Consider the following 27,504-nt stretch of genomic DNA (forward strand, 5'->3'; position numbering starts at 1 on the left):
AGTTTCAAAGGATAAATGACATTGTTTGCTGTTATCTTCCAATTGTGACCAATCTAAAATGATTTATTTTTCTTAAACTTTAAAATAAAGCAAAAAAATCCTTTCTGTTACCAACTCTGTCCTGTTACCGTTGTCCTGTTACTCAAGATTCTTTCATGTTACCGACATATCTGACTATATTTAAGTATATTTCTAAACCTTTTGTATTGCAAATGCTAAAATCAATAATTGGCATTTGATAAACTATTGCAGGATATACTAGTAAATCACAAATAGTGTTTTAAACTTATTCCTTATTCTCATTAGAAACTTTTTAAAATTGATTCATTTTGGTAACAGGAAAGAACTGGATTTTTTTTGTACCATTTTTTAAATTGCCATTGTTTCCTTATTAAACAAGTATTTGAATTACAGACAACAGTTCCTAGATCCCCAATGTGTGTTCTTCGATTTGTGCTATTAAATTACCGTGTCTAAAGATTTTTTTTTTGTTTTTTCTTATTGCCAAAAACTAGACTTTTTCAGATATTGTTAGCCTGGGGTCCTGGCTACTGATTAGCTCCGCTACATCTTATCGACGCAGTATGATTGGGCCAGGTTTCCAGGCTAAGATATTGTCTCATATATATATTGAAATGGTCGACGACAAGTGTTAATATCTCTTTTGTTTTACAATATTTGTCCATGAACTCAGGAACCTGTGAGATTGAATAATATATTATACGAAAATATAAACATTAAAGTAAAAAAGAAAAAAAATCTGCAAAAAAATATATATAGCGTATATTGGCGAGTGTGAATACCGTCCGGTCAACTTATTTTGCTCAAAAATAATTATTTTCCCTCTTTTTTTTTAATTTTCATAAAATATAGTTTAATATCTTTCAGGTTTACAAATATTAAACAAATCTATCGGATAATAAAAAAGTTATGACTATTTATATGTCGTCCGGTCAACCGTCCTGTCACTATCCGGGCAATCGTCCTGTCATTAGTGCTTCCCGTAAATAATATACACAAATGCTCGTTCCGTTCCCTCAATATTTTGGGGGCTCTTCCATCTTTCATCATGCTTTGCAGAAATGTTATTGTACAAAGAGGTTTACTCGCTTTTCTATTAAGACCACAAACAAATAAAGTAATTAGAAGATTCAAAGCTAAATTTAGGAGGCATACGGGTAAACGCGAATTTAAGCCAGAGAGAAAATCGACAGAAAGTTTGCAGAAAAGCCAGAATGTCGTGAGGACATCAAGTTTCAGTAATTTTGTTGAGTTATGTGTGATATCCAGTGGTGGCCCAGGCACTCCAAAATCAGTTATTTTAGTCACAACAAATGGGAGGTAAATAGATATGATAAAAGGTATATCGATAGTGATTACACAAGACAGGATATGCTGTGCCAGTGGTGGTTGATTTTTTTTCCAGTTTTGTCAGAGACATATATAAATACATGTCTCTGGTTTTGTTGACCTATAATGACAATATGCCAATAGATCAATTTAAATCTAATTTTATACATTTTTGTGCATGTATCACTATTTTTTGACTATTTGCGGAAAAGAGAGGCATAAGATAGTGATTAAACCATAGATATATACATTGTAAACTCACAAGTCAATCTATGGTCCGCAAATAGTCTAAAAATAACATAAGGACCTAAGAGCTACCGTTCCGCAGCTGCCCTGTTGCATGTGTTGCTCACTCCACCATTCGACATCTGAGGTGCGCATATTTACAGTGACATATTTATCCCACATTGTCCTAACCACACACAATTAGCATAAATTCCTTTATTTTACAGTTTTATTTTACTTGATTCCAGAAATTCGTGTGGTTCCCTCAACCACGCCCTTATTGATGTTGAGATAACAGTATGGCTTACACATGTACTTTTAATGTCAATTCACACTATTTTTATTGCTGTCCACGTGAAGTTGATATAGCAGGCGTTGAGTAAGGCCTTACTGAAATAGTAAGTATCTCCAGGGCATACCGGCTTCATCCACCAATAAAAACTTGCAGCCAAGAAAAAAACCCAATATAGGTGCTTAACCATTTGTTAACAGTGGCGTTAAAACACCAAAAATCAATCAATCACCATGTCCTCATGAGGAGATGCACTGGACATAAACAACTACATGTACATAAATTTTATGGTAGACATCCTTAAGACAATGCCACAGGTAGTACTGTATCTATTATCATCAACCATTTAACCTTAAACTGTTTAAAAATATCATTGTCCTGATAGATGAATATACATAGAGCTTCAATGTATCTATAACTTTCATGTTGTACATATTCTTGATTAGAAACATGCAGAAAGACACCATGCATTAACATACATGTATTGTTCTTTTGAATTTCTACAGACAAAATGACAGAGCACGTGAGTCTAACACTGTAAATTTCATTTATTTAGTGAATAATTTGATTATACAGAATCGCATATAAATGATTATCTATTTCAGTTTTGTATTTAATTGTGGAGAAGGAACACAGAGAATAAAGAATGTTTGGTAAGGTCATCCTTAATTGATTCCATTTTAAGCATAAAAACTTAGCCGTATTTAATACAACCTTTTTCAACTTTTGATCTTCAGTGCTGTACAACTTTGTACTTTTTTTCGCTTTCAATCTTTTATATCTTGGTGTCACTGATGAGTCTTGTGTGGACGAGGCGCGTTTTTGGCGTATTAAATTTTAAACCTGATGCTTTTTGTTATTCATTAATCATGTGTTTCTTTGTCTAATACGTTTTCCTATTAACCCTTTTGCCGATGAGTCCCGGTTTACCGGGATTCACGCTTCAGACAGCTGACGATGAGTCCCGTTTTACCGGGATCGGAATACCTCTTTTATATTTCCCGCTCAAAACAGTGCAAACATGAGTTATCTTTCTTTGATGAATACCCGGATGAAAGTGTAAACATAGCGCTTCCGTTTGTTGAAAACCGTGTCAAAATCAGAGGAAATTTACGGAATTTACGAGAATTTGAAATGAGGGAACATTTTTTTTGAAAGAATATGGAAGAATTGAAGCCAAACTAGTCTACTTTTTTTACATAAAATGTTGTTTTATGTACAAAACTCATGGAATGGACATCTTTCAGTGTGAGGGATTTGTACAGCCTCAGAAAATTTTTCCAAATTTTGCCGTTTTGGGTTAAAAAATTATGATTTGGGGTCAAAGAGCAGAATTTTGAGAATTTCACCTAGATAATGCCGAAAATTTGAAAATTTTAATATTTTATGAAGAAAAAATTATCAACACACAAACAAAACTGTGAACATGGTGTTAGTGAATGAAATAAATACACAAATAACTACAAACAAGTTTTTATTGACATTTATTATGAAGATCTCCCACTTGAGTAATAGTAGCCAGGGAAGCCATCGTCTCAGAGTAGCTTCTGTCTGGGCAGCAATCGGTGAAAGGGTTAATTTGTATTGTAGTCCTGTAATATTATGTTGTCATTTCTATGTTATATTTAACATTGCCATTACAGTGCGAGGTTTGGCATGCCACAAAACCAGGTTCAACCCACCATTTTTTCCTTTAAAAATGTCCTGTACCAAGTCAGGAATATGGCCATTGTTATATTATAGTTTGTTTCTGTGTGTGTTACAATTTAACGTTGCGTCGTTTGTTTTCTCTTATTTTTGAGTGTAAATTGACATTGCGATAAGACGTGTCACGGTACTTGTCTATCCCAAATTAATGTATTTGGTTTTGATGTTATATTTGTTATTCTCGTGGGATTTTGTCTGATGCTTGGTCCGTTTCTGTGTGTGTTAGTTACATTGTAGTGTTGTGTCGTTGTTCTCCTCTTATATTTATGCGTTTCCCTCAGTTTTAGTTTGTTACCCCGATTTTGTTTTTTGTCCATGGAGTTTGAACAGCGGTATACTACTGTTGCCTTTATTTAAATGGTAAATTTTTTAACAATTTTTGTTGTTTTTGAAATAAAAGAAACAACTATATGTATATTGTTTTCAACTCTACTTAACAACATGAACAACATATGTACAAATAACATAAAAAAGTGAAACTTCACCTCTAACTTTAAGCTTTAATTACACAGTCATGATGTCCAGTGGGTTTCCCTTACATTTCTTGTATCTGTGTTATAACTATTGACCTTTATTTTTGGGATGTCAATACTTAAATAGGACATTTTGACAAAAAATATTTTTCCATTGCTCATGTACATGTATATACATCAACTTCAAAGACTTATCATCTTGAAACAATGGACTTGGTATGAAGGGCTAAATCATGTAAATAGAACACTAAATGCACTTCATCACTTCTATGGAATATGTGGTTAAACATTGTTAAATGCTTACGATATTATTTCCCAATCTTTATCATGTTTATGCTGCATTGGACCTGAAATTAAAAAAAGAACTGTTTTTTCAATGTATTTTGTAGCTTCAAGAAGTTTGCTAGAATAGAAAATGTCTTCATCACTCATAAGTCTTGGGACAATCTTGGAGGATTATATGGTATGTTAGTTTATTTGAAGATAAAAAAAGAAATTTGATCAGTACCAAATTGGACAATATATGTACTGTATGTTTCATGTTGTATGACTACATGTATCTTATGTTGTTCAGTGTTCACATCCAGTAACTGTTCAAACTAACATTTTTTAGGCCACATGTTTGATACTTATCAACAAATATCAAAGCCTTAGTATCTTTGAGTACATGTAAACAGGGGCGGATCCAGCCATTTTAAAAAGGGGGGGTTCCTAACCCAGGACAAAGGGGGGGTTCCAATTACATGTCCCCATTCAAATGCATTGATCGTCCAAAAAGAAGGTGGGGTTCCAACCCCCGGAACCCCCCCTCTGGATCCGCGCCTGGTAAACTGTTGTTTAAAAAAATGTTTAAGAATATTTACCTATACTAGATGTTTTAGGCATATATCAGGCAATGTTTTAAGCACAAATCAGGCTCTTGCATTGGATCCCTCTTATGGATTGGTTCACATTTTGCTATAATGGGGTCCATGTAATGCTTACAACTTGTATATATGGTATTGGCTTTGCTCATTGATGAAGGCCACACAGTGCCCTATAGTTGTTTACATCCTTGAACTTTGGTCTCTTTTGGATAGTTGTCATAGTTGCAAACATAACACATTTCTATATCAAGGATTTGGGTTCTTCATCTGAAAGTTCAGCTAGAAACATCTTTGTTATTTATTTATTCTCAGATATGAATTAATTTAAGTGATGATTTTTTTGCAGGAATGTCTTTAGGTTTAGCGGTAGCAGGTGTTGGAAAGGTTACTGTACATGGACCTGTTGGAATTGTATGTATGAATATTATAAATAGTAAAATATACATATTTGGGGTAAAGTAAAAATATATCAATAAAGCAAAGAAGAGATTAGTAGAAATTGTTGCTTGTATAGTTTTGGATTGGTACGTAGTTATTTATTTTGTCTTTCTAGATTTTTATGTGTGTGTGCTTAGTGACAAATTATACTTCCAATCTTATATGAGTCAATCCTTTTTCAACCAAGTATATATATAGTTCGTTCATATATTGGGCTGTTGCCATATTTGCATTGTCTCATGTTAAGGGAAGGTTTAAGTTGAGCCCTCACAAACATGTTTAATCGCACCACATTATATGCCTGCCTGTCAAAAATCATGATCCTGTTATTCAGGTAATCATTGAATTTTGAACTTCATTAATTTTTGTTTTTATTTGAAGGAATCAGTAGTGCAAAGAAAAGCATATATGATGCTTTATGATGATATCAAAACAAAATTGGATATTGGTAAATATATTTTTTCTTTTTATAAAGTGGTCATACAGATTTAATGGTAAATTATCTGGATTTGTTTTTTCGCTCATATTTGATATGATTTCATACTATCAATGATTATAGAGAAAACTTTTAGTTAGGAATTACCTAGCATATTTGATCACTGGATCAGTAGATGGCTAGAAAGCATTTATACTAAGTGCCAATAGCCAGGCAACCTTAACATGTACTTTCCTTTAATAAGAATTCAAACCAATAGTTATTCTTTGGAAGTTGACCAATTTCTATAAGACTTTCAAGACTTCTTATCACACCCATAGCCAGGGGGGGTTTCAGGGGGTTCGGACCCCCCCCCCCTTGAAATCAAATAAGCACTATTAAAGTCAACGTTTTGTTCAAATTGTGACTGTTAAAGTCGAGTTTATGAGTCCAAAGAACCCCCCCTTGGAAAACCTGGCTACTGGCCTGCTTATCATATGCACCCAAACCATTTCTAGATATATTCAGAGCTTTTTGATTTGCAAATTACACATTTTGAAAAAATAAAACCTGTCAAAGGTTATCAAAATTTAATTCAGTTTATATTTTTTGATTTGCAGTTGGTTTAGTTGGTCACATTTATATGAAAAAAATAGTTTGGATTTTGAAATAACAGACAAATTCATGTTTCTGAAAGAGAAAAATTGATATGTGACCACACTATTAAAGTAATATGTAGCCAAATATTTAAGGAAGGCACCGAAACAATATTGAAGTATTGCTATTTAAAGAAGAACAACTGTTAGTGGGTTATAGTATCATACATACCATCATAAAATATAGGAGAAGAACATAGCCTGTATCATTCCAACAATTGGTTTTAGAATAAATGTGTTTGTTTTCGATGCTAAGACCCTATGAGTGAATCAATATTAAAGCCAAAATATGCAATTTTTTATGACTTGACAACAGTATAGTAACTATAATATATCCTTTCCGAATAAATCTGTTTAAATGTTAAGTTAGCTTTTGACATGTATATTATACTTTAACAGGAAGACAATCAAAAGCGATGACAGGTTTTTCCAATCCTGATTTAAGTATTGACTACGTTCCATTATTACCAGAGAAGAAAGAAGATCTGTATAATCCCCCAAAAGACCAAGGTATAAATTACTGATTAAATTATAATGTGTACGTCCCCAAATTTGGGTAGTGTCAAATTTACTGTTCTTGAGTTATGTCCCTTTATAACTTTATATGCAAGTGAGGGCATCATCTGTGTCCCATGCACACATTCTCTATACAATAATATGGATTGGAAAAAGCTAATTTGAAATGGAGTGTTTTAAAGGAAGATAAATGGTTTCAAAAGTAACATATATTATTTTTCAATATTCAGATACAATTTAATCTGTTCTAGCTGCAAGCAAATTTTGCTTAAAATAAACAACTATGAGTACATTTCCTTCAGCAGTTTTATCATCACAGCTTCTTCATATATATGTTACCAAGTTTTTATCTATGCTATATTAAAGATGTGGTGCAATTTATATTTATTATTTATTTTATTCCAGAATCTTCTAGTCCATTATCACAACAGCTTCTATCATTTTATACACCATTATCAGACCCAGATTGTACTTATGCCTATATTATCAAGGTATGTATTGAAATAATTTTTTCAGTAGAAAGAAATGAAATAAGATTTTTTTTACAATATATGTATAGTTACTGAACATACTCTAGTCATAAACCAATAGACATACAAGTTTTATGGATTTTATTTTAGATAAAGAATGATAAAAATAATTGTATTTTGTATTGAATAAAAAATCATGATGAATATTTGTTTTGTGTAAGATATTCTTCTTTTTTTAGGAACATTTTTAAAGGCAATTAATTGTTAACTTTTCTGATTCCACAATTTAAAATGGCATTATTCAGAAAATATCACCTACTTTGTATTATTTCAGCCCAATCCTAAAAATCAAGTGGTAAATTATCAGAAGTGTATAGACTTAGGTATAAATGAGTAAGTACAAGTTAGTTCTTTTTAATTCCCTAAATATTATTGAAGGCAATGTTTACTTTTAAATAAGTAAAGACATGCTTTCTTTTATTGAATTGAATGTTATACTTTTTGATTTATTGGAAGAATATCTCAAAAAATGTTTTTATGCCCCCTCCCCAACGGAAAGGGCATTTTAAGAGTGTTTACCTTGTCCCTCTGTCTGTCCCTCCCAAACTTAGTTTCGGCGTTCTGTAACTATAGGTTGCCTCAATCAAATTTTATCAATGGTTATGAAACTTATACACCACAAAAAACAATGATAAATTTTAAATTTAGGTTGTGTCACCTTTACAGTTATTGAGTTATGTCCCTTTATAATGTTATATGGAAGCCAGGGCATCATCGGTGTCCCATGGACAGATTCTCCATTTATGTTTTAGTAAGACAACCTTTATGAAGATACAACAACAAAATTGTGGGAAAAAAATATTAAAATTTGTAAATGAGATAACAGTCTAGATATGTATACAATGAAAAAAACAATATTTCATTTACTTTGAAAATAGTTGGTTATCTTGTATTTGTGACAACATTCCTCTGAAAAAAAGTTGTCAGACAATAAAAACTACATTGTTGTTGATAATTCTAATCCTTCATAAAAAGGTCAAATGAAATCAAAATCTGTAAAATTTTACTATCAAAATTGTTATTCAAAGTTCTTGTATATTATAGCATTTATAACTTTGGGGAATTTCTAATCTAATATGTTACAATTGTTTTGCTTGTAGTGTTTCCATGGTAAAACAGTTACGTAATGGAGAGAATGTTACTCTATCTGATGGAAGAATAGTAAGTCAATGGTTACATTTACAAAATTTTCATCCAGTGTACTTCATCTCAACAATTCAAGTTGCTCTGTGTCAAAGAGGAGCGTTGAATTTGATTTTGATGAGAGAAAAAAATGCTGTGCATTTCCTTGTCTAAATATGAAATAAAAGTGTTTGTTTTTCAGCTGATAGCATTATGCTATAAAATATAAAAAAGAAGATGTGGTATGATCGCCAATGAGTCAACTCTCCACAAGAGACCAAATTGACACAAAAATGAACAACTATAGGTCACCGTACAGCCTTCAACAATAAGCAAAACCCATATCACATAGTCAGCGATAAAAGGACCCAAAATGACAATGTAAAACAATTCAAACGAGAAAATTAACAGCCTTATTTATGTACAAAAAATGAACGAAAAACAAATAATTACACATAAACAAACTACAACCACTGAATTACAGGCTCCTGACTTGGGACAGGCAAATCCATAGAGAATGTGGCGGGGTTAAACATGTTAGCGGGATCCCAACCCTCTCCTAACCTAGGACAGTGGTGTAACAGTACAACATAAGAACGAACTATAAAAATTAGTTGAAAAAGGCCGAACTGAGCAGATGGATAAAAATACAAATACTACAAATATAAAGTCTGTTTATATATTTCATTCAATGTCTGGTGATGGTGACTGGTACTTGAACATAACTATTCCCCAACCAGTACTCATTGTATGTGTATGATTAAAAGATAAACTGATACCATATTATATTTTTTCAGATTTATCCTGATGATGTACTAACAGAAAAAGATATTGCAAGACCTATTATTGGTAAAATTTCTAATATTTCTGTTGTATTTGAGGAGGTTCAAACATAGTTCAGTCAAAGGCATCAATAGCACCTTAATTTTAAGACCATATTAAAAAAATAGATTTCTGGTGCTGGCGGGATTTTTAATGTTATATACTTTTTTTTTCAATTGACTTGAATTGAGTATTATGTTTGTACAGAAAAAATAAAGAACACAAAAGCAATCATTACAAAAGCAGATTAGATGATGTAAATTACATCCCCCAAAAAAATAATATCACAGCCTTTCAAGAAGCATTATATATTTAATTAAAAACCAATTGTTCAGAGAACAATTGAAGGTCTTTCCACTAGTAAAGATCTATTTTGATATTGAAATATGAAAAATCAGTTTAAAATGTTAGTTCCTATGGCTTTATGATGTATTAATATCAATTTAAAGCAAAGGTCAAAATCTAGAACGTCCTATTAACCTATGACCTTGACCTCTATTTCAAGGTCACAAACCAAGGATCTTAAATCAAAAGACCCTAGGTCTTTAATATGTTTGGCTAAAGAGTAATATTACTTTACGGGTAAAACTAAAAATAAGATGGGCAAAAATTCCCATTTATTGTCTGCGCACCCTTTCACCCAAAATATACAAGTAAGGACATGTCGCAACTAACAATTTATGAAAAATTATTTGTCGATATGTCATACGGTATTTGAAAATCAGTGAAAATAAGCAAAAATCAAAAATTTAGAACATGACCTTGACCTTTGACCTTGACCTCATTTTCATTTTTTTGGACCAAGGACCTCAAATCTGAATATCCTAGGTCTCTATCACTTATGGTTTACCAGTTAAAAATGCATAATACTTATATCATTTACATAAGGGGAAATAACTCTCATATGGAGTCTCTGGAAAGCTTCGGTCCAAATGAATTGCCTAATCCTGAAGATGTAACGAGCAATTTGGGAAAATAAATTTGTCGTAATCTTTTACGGTGGCGAAGGAGTAGTGGCCACAAGAAAAACAGTGTTTGGGGAGATAACTCTTACAACGTAAAGTATTTTGTTACGCGGTTGAAATTTTTTAAAGCGTATAAACTATACGATATCATATTCCAAATATCTAAGCGACATCTTTTGAAACATCAACAATACGCAAGAAAAAATTTAGGCGGAAGAAAAAAAAAATAATAATAATCAGAACAAAAGCAATAGGTCTTTCCACGAAAAAGTGGAAAGACCTAATTATTTGGACTAGGTACAAATGTATTGTACTAATTATAGTCATTAGAATATGATTATTTTTTTCTACAAAAATAGTGCCCATCAGTCTCTTAATCATGCAACTCTGATTTAATTTTTGAAAACAATTATTTAGAGTGCACAAGTTTTTGTTCATGGTTTTTCATGACTAAATGATCAAGGTTTTTCAAGGTATTTCATGATCATGTAACATGATATAGCAGGATCAAGAATAAGGACATGATACATTTTGTTAAAACCATGCTTTTTCATGAAATTTCATGAATTGATCATTGATCATGAAATCAAAGAAAGCAGGGTACTAACAAAATTTGGTAGTGGATTTTTAGAGGTTATCAGAATTCAGCCCAATACAGCAATCCATAATATTGTCACCATATTACTAATGATGACAACACACTATAAGTGAAGCAGTACTACATGTGTTACATCAGAATTTCTAAAAGATAGCTAGAGAAGTGTAATCTAGAAAGCAAGCCTCCTTACTATCTTATGTACACAAGTAAGAAGCTGTGATGTGTTTTCCAATGAGACAACTCTCCACCTGAGACATGTTTTTTTGTTGTATGTCCTGCAGCAAATAGAAATTATCAATTATCTGAAAACAATGATCAGTTATTAATATCTGAAGCCTTGTTATACCAGAAAAAAAGAGAATTAAGGAATTGTAATGGAACCTTGGAAATAAGCTCATAAAAATTTCATTATTTATATTTTTTTTTTACAGTTGTTGAATGTCCAAGTGAAGACTATTTATACAGTTTATTAAGATCTGAGAAGTTATCAGAATGTCAAGGTGACAACGATGACTCAGCTGAATTAGTAGTACATATGTCATCATATAACATGGTTAATAATCCACAGTATCAACAGTTTATACAGAGGTATCTTAATTCATGTTTCTATTTCACACATTGCAAAATGATGTTTAGTGTTTGGTTAAGGTTTAAATCTGAAATTTTTTTTAAATGGGGATAGCATTAAGGGGAAGATAATTCATTGTACGTTTTCAAAAGCTCATACAACAAATTTTCTGACGACAAAATTTATGAAAAAATATAGATTAACTTTATGTATGATGAATGATTGAAATCTTTTCATCTGCATTGCAGTATTTTGCCATACATTAGCTAATGATGAGTAATACACTATAACACAAAAAAGTTGAATATCAAATGATATGACAATTTCCAGAAATAAAACAGATGTTAATGCAGCTCACACACTTTTGCTGAAAAGTTATGATTAGCAACCTACAAATAAGGAACATCATTTTTGACACTGAAAATGATTAGAAAAATGGCTTTCATGGCTAATGTTACAATGTCTACAACTCAGTTATAAATTTGAAGGTAAGCAGAAGACTTTAAACAACTTGAAAGTCAATGAACAAAAAGCCACAAGACAGAAAGTAACAAAATTAATAGTAAAAAAATATACACAAACTACACAATCATAAGAATATGATTTCTATTTATAGAATAAATTGATTTTACTATTTCAATAGGAAATGGTTCACGAGCAATGTTAAATGAAGATTTGTCTATTAAAGTTGAAAATTGTTGTTTCTATTCTAAAAGCCTGAATTCTGTTTTAATTTCAGATTTCCCAGTTCCACAATGCATATGTTTTTGCATGAGAAAACAAGTAATATGACATCAGAAGGTATGATTCAGCTTCAGAGCATACTGAACATGGTACATCCAGATATATTTCCCAGAATTCAAATGGGAAAACAGCAGACGGACAATTATGAAATGGAAAATTATATAATGGCTAAACCTTTCATGAGATATTCATACAGACCTAAACTTGGAATTTCTGAGTAAGTTATGTAATTGTCTACTGAATTGCTGAGTAAGTTATGTAATTGTCTACTGATATTGTAAAGTAAGTTAATCCTTGCCCCAAAATCATTTGGTGTTTACCTGGTCATTTAAATTATTGCAATTTCAAAGGACGAGTAGAGACACCATACATGTATATGAAAGCATGAAAAAATGTTTAGAAAGAGACCAATTTCTAGAATAGAAAAATGAGAAATCAATTCTTTTTCTATTTTAGGCTTATGTACTTATAAATATAATACAGACCATATTTTCTGGTTACACTTTCAAAAATAATACATTTAGCAATACATACACATAAGACTTACTCAAAATTTTAAATGACAAATAAACTCACCAAAAGGGTTCCTGGCTCAACTCCTTTCTCCTTGAAAAAGCAGGTTTAATTATTTTTAAGTGTTTTTTGCATATGATACTGTATCAATTGTCTCTTTTTTTTCTTTCATTAAAAAAGACCCTTGTGTGTTTTGTTGATATCTTCACAAGGAATTCCATGACATGTTGTTTTTTTTTTTTTATATCATTAGCATATTTTGACATTTCTAAGTAAATTTATACTCCTATTGTAGTGAACTTTGTATACCAGATGATATTGGAAGTAAAATGGTCACCAAACTTTCTAATGATCAGCATTTTATGAAGACTGTTACAAACTTCAAATCATTATTGTCAGCTAAACAATTAGAAAAAAACAGTAAGTATTAGATTTAAAAACTAATCTCATATACATGTATAAAAAAGTAAAATCATAAAAAGACTGAACTACGAGGAAAATTTCAAAACGGAAAGTCTCTTATCAAATGGCAAGATTCAAATCTCTAACACATCAAACAAATGGACAACAACTGTCATATTCCTGACGTGATATAGGGGTTTCCTTATGAATAAAATGGTGGATAAAAACTCATATTCCTGACGTGATATAGGGATTTACTTATGTATAAAATGGTGGATAAAAACTCATATTCCTGACGTGATATAGGGATTTTCTTATGTATAAAATGGTGGATAAAAACTCATATTCCTGACGTGATATAGGGATTTTCTTATGTATAAAATGGTGGATAAAAACTGGTTTTATAGCTAGCTTAATCTCTCACTTGCATGACAGTTGCATAAAATTCCATTACATTGACAACAATGTTTGTACAAAACAAAAAGACATAATATAACATAATGTACCCCTATTTTTGACATTTTTACTCTTTGATTATGTTTGTTTTGTTAAGGAATTATTTCCCCTTTCACAATTAAAAGCTGTTCTGACCATCGTGAAATAAAATGTTTTTGTGAAAAAAGATATCAGGTATTTAAAACATGCTGATAAAAATTAGATAATCAAATAGCATTCTCACAGAAAGTATACAAATATAATTTATATCAAATATAGAGTAAGTGATATTTTTAGATTTAGTATTTTAGGGTAAATAATGCTAATAACTGATAATTTATTTTCAGAATCTGAGTATCCAGAGGTTGCATTCTTAGGAACAGGCTCTGGGTTTCCAGGAAAATTTCGAAATGTCACTGGTTTTATAATTAATGTTGAGTAAGTTTTGTATGTATTGAATAAAAAAGGAAACTTGGGGTAGTTACTAATGAAACAGTAAACTTTCAATGATCACTAGGAAGAAGAATTAACATTCAAAGTAAAACTTGAGGATATGGAGAAATCATTTCAGCATACATTTTACATTTTTAAGGTGGTACATAATACTGCAGGGAGATAACTCTGTAAAATCAGCTAAACATTTTAATCACATTCAATTGTTAAGGAAATATCAAGTTTCTCAATGATTAGAATTAGTGTTTGTCAAACTGCTATATATCCACTGAAATGTTTCTGATAAATAGTGTGGTTTAATTTTTTTGAAATTTTTATATTTTTGTCACAAGGTCAAAGTAAAAATTTTGTTAAATTTTATGAAACTTTTGTTTTCAGTGAAGAAACCAGTATCCTAATGGACTGTGGTGATGGTACTATCAATCAGTTATATATGTTGTATGGAGATAAAGCTGATGAAATATTGATAAACATGAAATGTATATATATCTCTCATCTTCATGCTGACCACCATTTGGTACGTATAATTCAGTGTTGCTTCTACTGATATATTTTCCCATGTAAAATATTGCGTTAGAGATATTATAATTTAGATGAAATCAATCAAATGTTAAAAAAGTTGTAGAGTTTTGAACGATAATGGGGTTAAGAAAAAACCCAGTGAAATATTACTCCTGTTTGTTGAATAAAGATTCAAATGTTTCGTCTTCAATGTAATATTGTCTTTTGTGGTTTAAAATGTTTCATAGGTTGTATGAAATAAGAAAAAAGTCAGTGAATCAGAAATCATGACCTCTTTGACTCAACACAAAGAATTGTATATTTAAAAGGAGTGGGAACTTGACTCAAGATGCATCATAAAAATTTCTTTGAAGTATGCCGCGTTTCAATTCCGTTTAAATGTACAATTCCTTGCTCACACATACTGATAAGTAATACAGAAGATTTTTCTTTAAAGGCATTCCCAGAGTAAAAGGAACAAACAGTTATTTTATTTGACAATGATATTCCATTTAATTGTTAGTTGTATGCTATTTGTCTTTAAAAAACAATTTCGATGACATAGATTGGAATACGAATTTGTGTCTTTTTCAGGGATTGGCTGGTATTTTATTTGCCAGGAAAGCAGCATTAGAAAGAGCTGGGAAGGAATATACTAAAGTTTATCTGTTAGCTCCGATCAGAATTAAAAGATGGCTCCATGTAATAATTGATAAAACACTTCATATGAAATATTATGAATTAATACAGTAAGTAGATATATATTTCTATGATTTTTATGTAAAACTATCCTTGTCAAAATCATTTGAATATTAAAATGTTGTTATAGACCATCATTAAAACAAGGTTTAGGTCAATTTCTACATATTCTTGAATTGTTTCTTGATCATTGCGATGAGCCCAATTGAAGATTAAATAATTCAGTATTTGACCAAATCAGTAGAAACTTTGATTGATTATTTTTTGCTTATAGTACAGTGGCAGATTTTTCAAATGAGTCTGTATATATTTTATACCATAAAAAAAGAAAATAAAGAGAGACGAAAGATACCAGAGGGACATTCAAACTCATAAATCTATAATAAACTGACAACGCCATGGCTATAAAGGAAAAAAAAAACCAACAACAGATAAACAATAGTACACAAAACACAATATAGAAATCTAAAGACTAAGCAACACAAACCCCACCAAAAACTGGGGATGATCTCAGGTGCTCCAGAAGGATAAACGTGCCTTTTGAAACTTTTTTATATTTACAATCTGAATTTTCATTTTCATTTTTTTTTAATTTATAACCAAATATCAACTTTCTTAATGTGTTTCACATGTTTCCAACAATGATGTAATTTCATTCATGTGTGTTTTAGTTTGAATATTTTTTTATGAACATAACTGGAAAGAGATAGCAAACAAGTTGGGAATAAGTTAATTGTATTACACTTGTTTTTTTATCATTTCAGGTTTGTACCTAATGAAGCTTTCATGAGGGAACATTATAGACCTGCTGACTATAAAGAGGAACAGAATGCAGCATTGTGTCAGACAGTGTTATCATTGCTTAACTGTAAAGAGGTGCTTACATACATATAAATATAATGAACCAGTTTAAAAAATGATATTGCACCATAGGGACGGACCCCTTGACTCTGATTTGTCAAAGTATCTATATAGATCGTGAGGATGGGGACATTTGTCTTTTAATTTCCAATGGGGATTTGCTTATTGTTGAAGGCTGTACAATGACATATAGCTGCTTACATCCACCTTATTTGGACTACCTGATGGATAGTTGACTCATTTGCAATCATTCATGTACCACATCTCTTAACTTTTTAACAAATACTCCATGAAGCATTTCTTTTAGCGCAGAAATGAACTCATCGTAAACAAAAAAATAGATTTTTTTTTAAACTTCAATTATTTTTTAATACTATTAACTTGATGTAACATATTTAGCGCGAACTGCTCTAATTCATTACTTTAGGAATATTTATCAAAAAGTAGTATTTCAATATTCAGCCCCATTCTACTATTTAATACTGATAGCGTTTGACATTTTTAGCCGAACAATTTATCCATTTTATATACTTCAATTATTGTATGCTGGTTCATATTCTGGACGCCAATCTTTGCTCCTTTATTATATAATTCACTAACAAAACAATTATGAAGCTTAGAAATGGAAAATTACTAAATACTAAACTTGTTCAAAGGGTATCCACACGTCTCAATCTTCAAAATCGGTTATCTAAAAATACTACCATCGCTAACATTTTTAACAATAAAAAACGTGGTTACCCTTCTATCGATAAGTGTCATGCCAAAAAATGACTTACATGTCCCCGTCTTTCAACCAACAATACGGTAAGTCCACGTTTAATGGTCGCACATTTTCTTTAAATTTTGAAACTGATATAACTTGAAAAACAAACAGTATTATTTATTTACTCACATGAAACAAACCGGGGTGTGGTATTCAGTACGTAGGAGAAACTGGACGATATTTATCTAAACGCACTCAAGAACATCTGTATCGTTTTAAAAGACCCAATAAATTCAAAAGTATCATTTACCAACACCTTAAGAAGCACAACCATCCTTTTAAATATTTAGCAGTTCAACCTTTAGAAGTAGTAAATAAGCAACCTGGTGAATCGCATTCAAAGTTTGTACGATCACGGAAAATAATTGAATTAAATTGGATTAAAAAATTGCAGACAGTTTACCCTCTCGGTCTAAATGATAATATCATGGGAATTGGTAATATATCTAGAACCAATTCCGTTAACATTTTGGATATAGTTTCTAAAACTGTTCGTAAAAAACGTTCTCACGGTCGTAGAACAAATCGCAATCAAAGAAGATTTCGGGCCAATCATACCAATATTTCGGACCTAATTTCTATTTCAAAAAACAACGGCAGACATTATCTGTTAACAAAACTCTGTTCGTTACCGGTTAATAAGTTAAATAAAATTTTGGAGGATTGCAACACAATTTCATATAGCAGTCCTAAGTATGTAATTGTTCAAATTATTATGGCATATTGTTATTCTAAATTATTTCCCAAAATTGATTGCCCTGAAGATCATAAAAAACATTTTATTAAAATTAAGTATGTCAATAAAGGCTTTGATTTTGTAAATATTGCCGGTATATTTAACGACCATTCTGTTAAAGAACAAATTCCTGGATATTTTGACAATACTGAGCTACCTCTTATTTGTTATATTTACAAGAAATCTACCCGGAAATTTGTGTTTAATTATAGTCAATTGTGTAAAGATGTTAATATCAGTGAAAATACACCTACTTCATGTAATTGCAGTAATTCCGAATATATTTATGGCCCCATTTCCCATGTTATAACAGGAGATCTTAACATCGTTCAAGACCGAGAGTTAAAATCATTCCTCAGTAAAGGACCTAAATATCGTCCCCCGTCAATTATTAATTGGAATGAGTGTCGTAATATCATCCACGACTCACTCCATACTTACTGTATGAAATGGATAAAACGGGAAAAAGCTGACAAAAAATCTTTGGACTCTTTTTTTAATTCAGTAATGAAGATAGTTGATATACGTATTCAACATTTTAAAGAACATTTTACTATAAACCCTTACAACAATAAACCTATTTCTCGTATCAAACATAAACTAAAAGAACTAGCCAAGGAATTTGTTTTTGTCCCGGCAGATAAAGCTGCTAATAATATTATTATTGTTTGACGTAAATTTTACATTGAGGTTCTGAAATTGCAAATCACCAATTCACCAACATTCCAACTGACTCCATTTTCAGAAAACGAAATCTGTAACAAACATAAACTTTTAGGCACCGCTTTACAAGCAGAGCCAAATACAATGAAAGTCCCAACTATGTATTGGCTTCCGAAGCTACACAAAACCCCTTACAAATATAGATTTATTTCGTCTTCAAGCCATTGTTCAACTACTAAATTGTCTATTCTTCTTACCAGCACACTTGATACAATTAAAAACCTGATAATAAATTGTTCAAATAAGGCCTTCAAAAATAGTGGAATAAATTACTTTTGGAGTGTCAAGAACTCGTTGGAAGTACTTGATAAATTGCATGCTTATATTGGTGATTTTGAATCTGTTCAAAGTTTTGATTTTTCTACCCTGTATACCACATTGCCTCACATTCTCATTAAGAAAAAATTCACACACCTAATTAAATGGGCATTCAAAAAATCAGAATGTGAATATATATGTTCAAACTCTTTTAGGTCATTTTTTAGTAGCAATAAACAAAAAAACTATGTTAATTGGACATGCTTTGATACTATATATGCCCTTGAATTTTTACTAGATAACATTTTTGTTCGCTTTGGGGATTCCGTATATCGTCAGATTATCGGAATTCCAATGGGGACTAACTGTGCACCACTTATTGCGGACCTGTTTTTGTATTGTTATGAGTTACAATTTATGACAAAAATAAGCAAAGACCCATCGAAACAACATCTGATAAACAAATTTAATAATACTTTTAGATATTTGGATGATATTTTGGCTCTCAATAATGACGACTTCAGTATGTATATTAATGAAATTTATCCTGTTGAACTTACTTTAAATAAAGCTAATACTAACAATGACCACTGCCCTTTTCTCGATCTTGATATCTATATCACTAATGGAAAGCTGAATACTAAAATTTATGATAAAAGGGATGATTTTTCATTTCCTATCGTTAATTATCCGTTTTTAGATGGTGACGTTCCCTTGTCACCATCTTACGGTGTTTATATATCTCAACTTGTACGATTCGCTCGTGTATGTAACAATGTTTTAGATTTTAACGAGAGAAATTTATGTATTACTGAAAAATTATTACACCAGGGTTTTCGATATCACAAACTAGTCAAAACATTTACTAAATTTTATCATCGGTATAAAGACATTATTCGTAAATATAGCTCAACATGCAGACTTTTAATACGTTCAGGTATTTCACATCCAATTTTTTATGGTAATATTCTTTATAAAGCACAAAGGTGTCAGTATTCACCTCAGAAACTTACAAAACCTTTGAATAGACTTATTAAGAAGGGATATAATTACGATACTGTTGTCAAGTCATTAAAGATTGCATATTTTGGCGTTAATATTGAGTCATTGATAAGGTCTTTGCATCGGAACTAAACACATTTATTCTAAAAACAGTTGTTGGCATGACACGGGTTATGTTCTTCTCATATATGTTATGATGGTATGATACTAAACCCCTAACGGGAAGGATTGTGCCTGATGTTCATATGATGAAATCATAATCTTTCAGTCAGTTTAGTTGAAGTCTGGAGCTGGCATGTCAGTTAACTGCTAGAAGTCTGTTGTTATTTATGTATTATTGTCATTTTGTTTATTTTCTTTGGTTACATCTTCTGACATCAGACTCGGATTTCTCTTGAACTGAATTTTAATGTGCGTATTGTTATGCGTTTACTTTACTACATTGGTTAGAGGTATAGGGGGAGGGTTGAGATCTCACAAACATGTTTAACCCCGCTGCATTTTTGCGCCTGTCCCAAGTCAGGAGCCTCTGGCCTTTGTTAGTCTTGTATTATTTTAATTTTAGTTTCTTGTGTACAATTTGGAAATTAGTATGGCATTCATTATCACTGGACTAGTATATATTTGTTTAGGGGCCAGCTGAAGGACGCCTCCGGGTGCGGGAATTTCTCGCTACATTGAAGACCTGTTGGTGACCCTCTGCTGTTGTTTTTTATTTGGGCGGGTTGTTGTCTCTTTGACACATTCCCCATTTCCATTCTCAATTTTATTAGATACTCTTTAATAGAAAATTTAAATTGATTGGTTTGTAGATTGTCGCAGTTCCTGTTGATCATTATGCTTGTGCAACTGGGGTGTCTTTAGTTCATAATTCTGGATGGAAAATAGTTTATTCAGGAGATACAATGCCTTGCCAGTCCCTTGTAGAAGCTGGTTTGTATTTTTATCTCATCACCTCACACTTTTATCTATACTTTTGACAATACTTATTACTTATATGCAGAAAATTATCATAAGAAAAATAGTAGATTTAAAGTTAAAGTTCATTTATACCTTGGAGCATGGGAAAAATAAAATATTGAACATTAATTTTATAGCTCTAATTTGAAATGTAAATTTTTTAGATTACAAGACAGCATATATAACAATTCAGTAATATTAAAAGCTATTTTCAGGTAAAGATTGTGATTTATTAATCCATGAAGCAACCTTACAGTCAGATATGGCTGAAACTGCTAAAGAATTGCAACACAGGTATGATTCAAGTTAGGTAAAGCAGTAATTTATCAGATTAAGGTGGTACCCAACACCTTCACTAAAATTAATTTGGCTCGTTTAATTTTCATAAAATTTTGAGAAAGTATTTACTTTGACCCTTTGACAAAAATGTAAAAATTTCAAAAAATTTGAACCAACCATTTTATCAGTAAAATTACACTGGTTATATAGCAGTTTGACAAACACCAATATTGATCATTGAGAAGCTTAATATTCCCTTAACAACCCAATGTAATTAAAACGTTTAGCTGATTTTACAGAGTTATCTCCCTGTAGTGTTAGGTACCACCTAAAGATTATGTTATAGATAATTGGAAATTGTTTGACTTATCCAATGAGACAGCAACCCAAAACTAGAATATTTTTATGTGGTTTAAACTACATTTTTCATACAGTGTTATAAGAAATAGAAGCAATATGCTGAGATAATTGGTACAAATTGCACCACTACACCACAAATACATAGGAAAACTGTAACTGGAATTGGACACTATCAAACAAATAAAACAAAGAAAATACAAACTATTTTTATCCGATGTTCATGATTAAAATAGAAATCTGACTTTTCCAGTATTTTACAACCCATCCATAAAAAATCCCACACAAAAACTCAAAAGCTTATCACAAAAAAGAAAAAAAGTAAAAACTGTTATCTTGTATAAAGAGCACCAACCAATAAGATATACTACACATTATTTAAGAAAAAGTGACTTGATGAATGATAAACCTCATATTGCATAGTTTTCATAGAAATATCATTGGTCATACTTATTATTTGTCTAGTATTTATCTAACTATCTTTTCAGCACTGTGAAACAAGCACTTGACATAGGGAATAAGATGCAGGCAAAATATCAAATATTAACACACTTTAGCCAAAGATATCATAGAATACCACTAATTGAAGACAATCCAAGCCATAATAGATTTGGACTGGCATATGACCTTATGAAGGTAATGCATTTAGATATGAGACATATTGCTGTTGAATTAAACTAAGAGTCATCATTCAAAACCTTATTAGAAAGCAACAACACCTTAGGAATGGAACTAAGGATACTTGGTCAGCCTCATTCCCAAACTCAGAACTCTAATGCAATTCTTTTGTAACGATTTCTTTTCATTGGACATTGACAAATATTTTGAAGGGGTAAATTCCACATTCTACCAGTTTGTAATTAAGAAAGCCACCATTTTGAATGACGATTTTTTTTTTGGTATGTAATTTCTCACAAAATAAACATGAAAATCACATTTTGAGCCTCGAAATGTTCTTTTTATCAACGTTGAAAGTATTCTGAAGCGTACGAAAGGTATAAACACGTCTAGAGTTGTATGTTTGACATTGTGAGTATACATATGATGTCACATTGTTTAGTTCCTAAAGACAATGCAACAGTTTTGTGGACTTTTTATACGACCGTAAAAATTAAAAAAAATTTGGTCGTATATTGATATCATGTCAGCGTATTCATCGTTGTTGTCAGTGTCGTCCAAAGACGGATTGTTTCCGGAAAATAACTTTTGAATAAGTTTAAAGAAATCAATAAAATTTTAACACAATGTTTATAACCACAAAAGGAAGCTTGGGATTGATTTTGGGGGTTATGGTTCCAAAGGTTTAGGAATTAAGGGCCCAAAGGGGCCAAAAACAGCATTTATCTTGTTTCAGGACAAAAAGTTGTGTATTAGTAATTCAATTGTTTTGAAATTGTACCACAATGTTGAATTTTATAAGTAGAAGGTTGGGATTTTTTTAAGAGGTTATTGGGCAAACAGTCTAGGAATCTAGGGCCAAAAAGGGGCCAAAACAAGCATTTTTCTAGTTTCAAGACAATAACTTGTGTGTAACTGTATGGATCTCTCTGACATTGTACCACAATTTTCCATATAACACAGGGAAGGATGGGATACAGTTTGGGGTTAATTTTCCCAAATATGTAGAAATAAGGGGCCAAAAGAGGGCCAAAAAGAAGTATTTTTCTGGTTTACAGACAATAACTTGGGTTTAAGTTTATGGATCTCTATAAATTTTTATACGACCGCAAAATTTGAAAAATTTTTCGTCGTATATTGCTATCACGTTGGCGTCGTCGTCGTCGTCGTCGTCGTCGTCGTCGTCGTCGTCGTCGTCCTGCGTCCGAATACTTTTAGTTTTCGCACTGTAACTTTAGTAAAAGTGAATGGAAATCTATGAAATTTTAACACAAGGTTTATGACCACAAAAGGAAGGTTGGTATTGATTTTGGGAGTTTTGGTCCCAACATTTTAGGAATTAGGGGCCAAAAAGGGCCCAAATAAGCATTTTCTTGGTTTTCGCACTATAACTTTAGTTTAAGTTAATAGAAATCTATGAAATTTTGACACAAGGTTTATGACCACAAAAGAACGGTTGGGATTGATTTTGGGAGTTTTGGTTTCAACAGTTTAGGAATTAGGGGCCAAAAAAGGGCCCAAATAAGCATTATTCTTGGTTTTCGCACAATAACTTTAGTTTAAGTAAATAGAAATCAATGAAATTTAAACACAATGTTAATGACTACAAAAGGAAGGTTGGTATTGATTTTGGGAGTTTAGGTCCCAACAGTTTAGGAATTAGGGGCCAAAAAGGGACCCAAATAAGCATTTTTCTTGGTTTTCGCACCATAACGTTAGTATAAGTAAATAGAAATCTATGAAATTTAAACACAAGGTTTATGACCATGAAAGGAAGGTTGGTAATGATTTTGGGAGTTTTGGTCCCAACAGAATAAGGGGCCCAAAGGGTCCAAAATTAAACTTTGTTTGATTTCATCAAAATTGAATAATTGGGGTTCTTTGATATGCCGAATCTAACTGTCATGATTGGTCCCGTTTTCAAATTGGTCTACATTAAGGTCCAAAGGGTCCAAAATTAAACTTAGTTTGATTTTGACAAAAAATGAATCAGTTAGGTTCTTTGATATGCTGAATCTAAAAATGTACTTAGATTCTTGATTATTGGCCCAGTTTTCAAGTTGGTCCAAATCGGGGTCCAAAATTAAACTTTGTTTGATTTCATCAAAAATTGAATAAATGGGGTTCTTTGATATACCAAATCTAACTGTGTATGTAGATTCTTCATTTTTGGTCCTGTTTTCAAATTGGTCTACACTAAAGTCCAAAGGGTCCAAAATTAAACTTAGTCTGATTTTAACAAAAATTGAAATCTTGGGGTTCTTTGATATGCTGAATCCAAAAATGTACTTAGATTTTTTATTATGGGCCCAGTTTTCAAGTTGGTCCAAATCAGGATCCAAAATTATTATATTAAGTATTGTGCAATAGCAAGTCTTTTCAATTGCACAGTATTGCGCAATGGCAAGAAATATCTAATTGCACGTTATCTTTCTTTGTCCAGAATAGTAAGCAAGAAATATCTAATTGCAAAATATTGTGCAATAGCAAGATTTTATTTAATTGGAGTTATCTTTCTTTGTCCAGAATCAACTTAAATCTTTGTTATATACAATATACAATGTATATTCACTTTTTACTACCAACTGATAAATTAAAATAATCTTTACCATTCAGTGATAACAAGCAGTTTTTTTACATCTTAATATTTTATGATGTATTTAAATGAGTAGTTATTGTTGCAAACTCCATTAGAAATTTTAATTGAGATTAGTTTTGGAATAAGGGAAAGGGGAATGTGATTAAAAAAATTGGGTTCAATTTTTCTCATTTGAAATTTCATAAATAAAAAAGAAAATTTCTTCAAACATTTTTTTGAGAGGATTAATATTCAACAGCATAGTGAATTGCTCTAAGAGAAAACAAAAATTTTAAGTTCATTAGAACACATTCATTCTGTGTCAGAAACCTATGCTGTGTCAACTATTTAATCACAATCCAAATTTAGAGCTGAATCCAGCTTGAATGTTGTGTCCATACTTGCCCCAACTGTTCAGGGTTCAACCTCTGCGGTCGTATAAAGCTACGCCCTGCGGAGCATCTGGTTACATGAAGGTTCAATACCACTAAAGGAAGGTTGGGATAGATTTTGGGGGTTATGGTCCCAATAGTGTAGGAATTGGTGGCCAAAAAGGGGCCCAAAATAATCATTTTTGTAGTTTTCAAACAATAACTTATGTTGAAGTGTATGAATCTCTCAATTTTTTTTCTTCAAATTTCTCAAATTACAAATGTTTGAAAAGTTAAAAGAAGAAATCTTTAATTGCACAATATTGTGCAATAGATTTGTAAGATCTTGACATTTGTTTTGTGTCAGAAACTCATATTGTGTAAAAAATTTGATCGCAATCCAAATTCAGAGCTGTATCAAGCTTAAATGTTGTGTCCATACTTGCCCCAACTGTTCAGGGTTCGACTTCTGTGGTTGTATAAAGCTACGCCCTGCGAAGCACCTGGTTCATTTATGTCTTGTTAAGCCAAAGTATTTGCTAAATAGTATTTATTTTAATATGCTGTATCAGAATGGAGATAACTATTGTATTTTAAGCTTGGCCTCGGTAAAACTTGATTTTACTGTTGTAAAAATCCGTTTACCTAGCTCCGCTCCACATTGCCAGGTAAACTCAATTTGTGACAGTAAAATCTACTTTTTACGAAGGCCAAGCTTAAAATACAATACAGTTATCTCCTAATTTTTCTTACATTATGATCCATTTTTATAAAAATAAGGAGATGTGGTATGATTGCCAATAAGACAACTCACTACCAAAATTCACCAGAGTTCAAATGACATGGATATATATAGGCAATTATATGTGACTGTACAGCCTTCAACAATGAGATAAAGCCAAACCAGAAAGTCTGCTATAAACGACCCTACATAAAAATATGAAACAATTCAGACAAGAAAACTAACAGCCTAGTTTACAAATTAAAGAAAAAGAGATATGACATACATGAACCCAAGAAAACCTTGCATCTTAATTGGAATGCTGCTTGGATATTGAATATTTCATGAAAACAGGTCTTATTCATATTTTGATGTGTTTCTGCTTCTACGTATAAAAGTAATGCAAAGAAATATATCATATGCCAATTTTTTATCAAGCAAACCAAATTTTGTATGTAGGTTCACTGGTTGTTTGTGTTAGGATTATTCAGTGTCACTTTCTAACATTTTTTTACTCTAGTTCTAAGAGTTTGTTTGAAGATTTGTTGTAAGACTTATTTTATTGTTTGACAGTTTTGACAGTTTTTTATAAGACTGTTTTTAATGAAAAATTAATGATGTATTTTGTGTTTCATACACGACTTGTAATCATGACACATTTTTGTCAGCACCATCTTTGATGCAGACAAGCATTCATGCCTTATATGTATAATAACCTTGACCTTGCACTCTTTTCAGGTAAAACTAAGTGAACTAAGCGTTTTGTATGATATGATTAATCCACTGAAGGAAATCTTCCATGAGGATATTGATCTTGTGATGCAAGTACATACAAGGAAACAGAATAAAACTCAGTTGATTAAAGAAATATCTCAAAATTTGTTGAAAGAAAAAAGCTGAAACAAGTTTTCATTCAAAAGAGAAAGGGAAAAAGTAAATCATGCAGCAAAGTGAACAACAATAATGTGTACAATGGCATAAATTGATAAGCATATGCAGGTAGATTTATAGGAAAGATTTTAAAGGCATTATGGTTTTATGAGATAATAAGTTAATTTGCATCAGTTGATCATCATTATACGATTTTCCTAACCATCCTAACTAGTTCCAATCACATGTAACAATAGTCAGTAGACAATCTATGTTGTGCAGAAAGTACTTGTTATATCGATTATGTTAAATGTGTTAACCACCATGACATTTCTGGGTTTGTTTTGCTGACGATTTTTAGTGACAAATTGGACTTCATAGGCAAAACAGAAATACAATTTTTTTTAATGTTCTATTGTTTATTTTTATTGTTTTATATATTTTAAAGTATTAAAAAAGTTATTCTGTTTTGTATCAATATTTATAAAAAGTTTTCTTACCACCAATAATTTTATAGAATAGTGATACACAGAAAATAGCAAGTGGCGATAAAAATTATACAAAAGTCGTAGAAAGACACAAGATAAGTGCTAAACAAAATAGACCAAAAGGTGATCAACCGTCCACAAAACACCACTTGAATAAAATTGAGAATGGAAATGGGTTATGTGTCCAAGAGACAACAATCCGACAAGAGAGCAGACAACAACAGAAGGCCACCAATGGGTATATATAGCTGGCCTCTAAACAAAATTATTCACAATATGAAACCTACTGTCAATGATTGAATTTGTGGTAGGTGTCTTTAATTGGTAAGCAGTTATTTCTCCTCTGAAAGGATTTATTTGATTTCATGACAGACTTCTTCTTCTGCTCTACTACAGTTATACTTTATAAGAACGTCCTGAAGCACAAAAAGCTTGTTCCAACAAAATATACCTCGGAACTATAGTGGCACTGGTTTTGTTTCTCATGACCAAGTGAAATTGTGTGATACTTTGAGGTATTGAGAACTGGAATGTGGGTAATGACAAATAGACATTGTATCCTTAAAAGTAACAACTTTTCAGCCAAATTTGAGTTTTCATTGCCTTTCTTGATTGAAAGATGGGTT

The 27,504-nt window shown here is 31.5% G+C and overlaps 1 protein-coding gene across 1 annotated transcript; it reads left to right on the forward strand.

Moving 5' to 3' along the window:
* The first annotated feature begins 1,027 nt into the window (after window positions 1-1,027).
* Window positions 1,028-26,857, forward strand: LOC139488352 (zinc phosphodiesterase ELAC protein 2-like). The gene is made up of 21 exons (XM_071273886.1): window positions 1,028-1,341; window positions 2,473-2,520; window positions 4,437-4,510; window positions 5,260-5,324; window positions 5,733-5,799; window positions 6,822-6,932; window positions 7,344-7,429; window positions 7,743-7,801; window positions 8,569-8,629; window positions 9,388-9,439; window positions 11,407-11,563; window positions 12,283-12,504; window positions 13,096-13,220; window positions 13,985-14,075; window positions 14,469-14,607; window positions 15,186-15,340; window positions 16,055-16,166; window positions 20,449-20,569; window positions 20,812-20,890; window positions 21,721-21,868; window positions 26,259-26,857. Exons 1-21 carry the CDS (start codon window positions 1,070-1,072, stop codon window positions 26,418-26,420), a joined length of 2,406 nt encoding a protein of 801 aa, XP_071129987.1. The 5' UTR covers window positions 1,028-1,069; the 3' UTR covers window positions 26,421-26,857.
* The last annotated feature ends 647 nt before the right edge of the window (window positions 26,858-27,504 follow it).

The sequence above is a fragment of the Mytilus edulis genome, chromosome 9, assembly GCF_963676685.1.
Source record: "Mytilus edulis chromosome 9, xbMytEdul2.2, whole genome shotgun sequence".
Lineage (NCBI taxonomy): Eukaryota > Metazoa > Mollusca > Bivalvia > Mytilida > Mytilidae > Mytilus > Mytilus edulis.

Excerpts from the sequence above, each read along its gene's own strand:
- LOC139488352 (XM_071273886.1), top strand. The coding sequence starts at position 1,070 with ATGCTTTGCAGAAATGTTATTGTACAAAGAGGTTTACTCGCTTTTCTA. Across the intron at positions 13,221-13,984 it reads TAAACAATTAGAAAAAAACA|AATCTGAGTATCCAGAGGTT; the intron begins GTAAGTATTAGA and ends ATTTATTTTCAG. Across the intron at positions 20,891-21,720 it reads GCTAAAGAATTGCAACACAG|CACTGTGAAACAAGCACTTG; the intron begins GTATGATTCAAG and ends CTATCTTTTCAG.